Source organism: Aquarana catesbeiana, linkage group LG01, assembly GCF_042186555.1.
Source record: "Aquarana catesbeiana isolate 2022-GZ linkage group LG01, ASM4218655v1, whole genome shotgun sequence".
Classification (NCBI taxonomy): Eukaryota; Metazoa; Chordata; class Amphibia; order Anura; family Ranidae; genus Aquarana; species Aquarana catesbeiana.
Genome location: NC_133324.1, coordinates 388,617,712 through 388,621,091, shown reverse-complemented (window position 1 = coordinate 388,621,091; position 3,380 = coordinate 388,617,712). Strand labels below are relative to the sequence as shown.

At 54.9% G+C, this 3,380-nt stretch overlaps 1 protein-coding gene across 1 annotated transcript in view; it reads left to right on the top strand.

Annotated features, from left to right (window-relative positions):
* Positions 1–232: 232 nt before the first annotated feature.
* The window catches only part of RORB (RAR related orphan receptor B), a 406,621-nt gene continuing 403,473 nt past the window's right edge, over positions 233–3,380 (top strand). The window contains exon 1 of the mRNA XM_073634272.1: positions 233–674. Within this exon, the coding sequence (XP_073490373.1) occupies positions 668–674 (7 nt within the window). The 5' untranslated portion in view covers positions 233–667. The remainder of the gene's footprint in view (positions 675–3,380) is intronic.

The window sequence follows — 3,380 nt, the reverse complement described above, 5'->3', positions numbered from 1 at the left end:
TCACTTTGCTGTGAATGGATTGGAAGGGAAGAGTGTTTTGGGGCACATTAGACTGTGAGCTCTTTAGGTTAGTGATCCCATGTAATAGAGCAAGGGATGAAGTTATCATGCTCTCTCTAGGTGTGCGCCCCCTCTGGTGTCATTGTGTAGAGCAGGCGGCGTGGTGGGCGTGTCCTGGGCCCCATAATGAGCTGACCGTGGTGATGTCCTGTAACTTTCTTAGTGGAGATGTGACACAGATGTCATGTGAAAAGCCACATGCTCGCTCGGCTCCTCGCACACACACACACACACACTGGCATTGTGTGCCCTCCTTCCCTGTCTCTCTCTTGTTGTGGTGGCTCACTTGCTTCCCATTGCATAATCCAGCCCTCCGCCCCCCCCCTCTCCCCGCTCCTCATACAAGTGATGAGGAAGAAATCTGGAGCGGTGTGACAGAAGAGCAGAGAAGGAAGCAGTGCGGAGCTCCGCGGACACACACACACGGACACACACACGGACACACACACACTCCCCTCTCCCCCGACACACACTCCTCCACAACACGGCGACGAAGGAAGGGATGGTTGGCTCACTACAGCTGCTGCTCTCCGGCTCTAACAAGGGATTAGTCCGCTAAGTGCCCGGGCTGGGATCTTCATGACTGCCTGACACTGTCACTGCCATCATGAGAGGTAAGTGCCCGGGGAAGGGTGGGCAATGTCCGTACACCTGGACTGGACGATACAAGTTCCTACACTTCACCAAGTCATCAGGACTCCACACCACTACTTCTCTACACAATCCCAACTACAGCACGAGTCACACCACATCTACCAGACTTCAATAGACGTGTGGGCACTGGGGTGTGAGGTGAGTGTGGGCACTGGGGTGTGAGGTGAGTGTGGGCACTGGGGTGTGAGGTGAGTGTGGGCACTGGGGTGTGAGGTGAGTGTGGGCACTGGGGTGTGAGGTGAGTGTGGGCACTGGGGTGTGAGGTGAGTGTGGGCACTGGGGTGTGAGGTGAGTGTGGGCACTGGGGGTATGAGGTGAGTGTGGGCACTGGGGTGTGAGGTGAGTGTGGGCACTGGGGTGTGAGGTGAGTGTGGGCACTGGGGTGTGAGGTGAGTGTGGGCACTGGGGGTGTGAGGTGAGTGTGGGCACTGGGGGTGTGAGGTGAGTGTGGGCACTGGGGGTGTGAGGTGAGTGTGGGCACTGGGGGTGTGAGGTGAGTGTGGGCACTGGGGTGTGAGGTGAGTGTGGGCACTGGGGGTGTGAGGTGAGTGTGGGCACTGGGGGTGTGAGGTGAGTGTGGGCACTGGGGGTGTGAGGTGAGTGTGGGCACTGGGGTGTGAGGTGAGTGTGGACACTGGGGTGTGAGGTGAGTGTGGGCACTGGGGTGTGAGGTGAGTGTGGACACTGGGGTGTGAGGTGAGTGTTGGCACTGGGGGTGTGAGGTGAGTGTGGGCACTGGGGTGTGAGGTGAGTGTGGGCACTGGGGGTGTGAGGTGAGTGTGGGCACTAGGGGTGTGAGGTGAGTGTGGGCACTGGGGGTGTGAGGTGAGTGTGGGCACTGGGGGTGTGAGGTGAGTGTGGGCACTGGGGGTGTGAGGTGAGTGTGGGCACTGGGGTGTGAGGTGAGTGTGGGCACTGGGGTGTGAGGTGAGTGTTGGCACTGGAGGTGTGAGGTGAGTGTGGGCACTGGGGTGTGAGGTGAGTGTGGGCACTGGGGTGTGAGGTGAGTGTGGGCACTGGGGTGTATGAGGTGAGTGTGGTGACCAGAGATGTATGAGGTGAGTGTGGGCACTGTGGGTATATGAGGTTAGTGTGGGCATTGGGGGTGTATGAGGTGAGTGTGGGCACTGGAGTGTCAGGTGAGTGTGGGCACTGTGTGTATATGAGGTTAGTGTGGGCATTGGGGGTGTATGAGGTTAGTGTGGGCATTGGGGGTGTATGAAGTTAGTGTGGGCACTGGGTGTATGAGGTTAGTGTGGGCACTGGAGTGAGGTGAGTGTGGGCACTTGGGGTATATGAGGTGAGTGTGGGCAATGGGGGTATATGAGGTGAGTGTGGGCAATGGAGGTGTATGAGGTGAGTGTGGGCACTGGAGTGTGAGGTGAGTGTGGGCAATGGGGGTGTATGAGGTGAGTGTGGGCAATGGAGGTGTATGAGGTGAGTGTGGGCAATGGAGGTGTATGAGGTGAGTGTGGGCACTGGAGTGTGAGGTGAGTGTGGGCAATGGAGGTGTATGAGGTGAGTGTGGGCACTTGGGGTATATGAGGTGAGTGTGGGCAATGGGGGTATATGAGGTGAGTGTGGGCAATGGGGGTGTATGAGGTGAGTGTGGGCACTGGAGTGTGAGGTGAGTGTGGGCAATGGGGGTGTATGAGGTGAGTGGGTACTAGGAGTGTATGAGGGGAGTGTGGTTGTGTATGAGGTGAGTGTGGGGGTTGAGGTTTGAGGTGAATGTGGGCATGGGGGTCCAGAGGCGTATGAGGTGAGTGTGCGGGGGTCGTTTTTATATAAATTGAGTGCGGGCATCAGGGTGGCTGGGGTGTATGAGGCAAGTGTGGTCAGTGGGGGGCCAGGACTGTGGAAGGTGAGTGTGTGCACTGAGGGTCCAGGAGTGTATGAGGTGAATGGGAGTGTGAACACTAGGGGGGGTGTACAAGGTATATGTGAGTGCATGGGGCTGGGGAGATGTACACGGTGTAAGTGTGGGCACTGGGGGGATTTACAAGGTATATGTGAGGGTATAGGCTGGGGGAATGTATAGGGTGTATGTGAGTGTAGGCACTGGGGGCTTTACATGTTATGTAAGTGTGGGCACAGGGAGGATGTACATGGTGAGTGTGGACCATGGGGGGGGTTACAATGTGTATGTGAGTGTGGACTTTTGGGGAGGGGGGTTTGGAGGGAAGATGTACAAGGTGTATGTGAATGTGGGCACTGGTGGGGCAGAGTTGTACAAGGTATATGCGAGTATGGGCACTAGGGGGGTGTACATGAGTGCAGAGTCTGGGGGGGTGCAGAGGATGTGCTCTTCCACTTGGTACAAGGTGTGTATAGGTGCAGATATTGGGGTAGCACAGGGATGTGAACTCACCCTTCTTACAGATCAAACTCCACCCAGACACCGCTCTGCAATGTTCATTGTTTCGCTTTTGGCAATTCTTGCACTTTCTAAGTAGCCTACCGGTTCTGCATATCTAGTAAAGGCCACATATGGCTGGGGGAGATGTCTTTATAGAGGAGGATGCAGAGTCAGACAAATGTGCAAACGTGTGCAGCACAAATTGTGGTGGAATCTCTGAAGATAGTTATATAATTTTATATATATATATATACATATATATATATATATATATATATATATATATATATATATATACATATATATA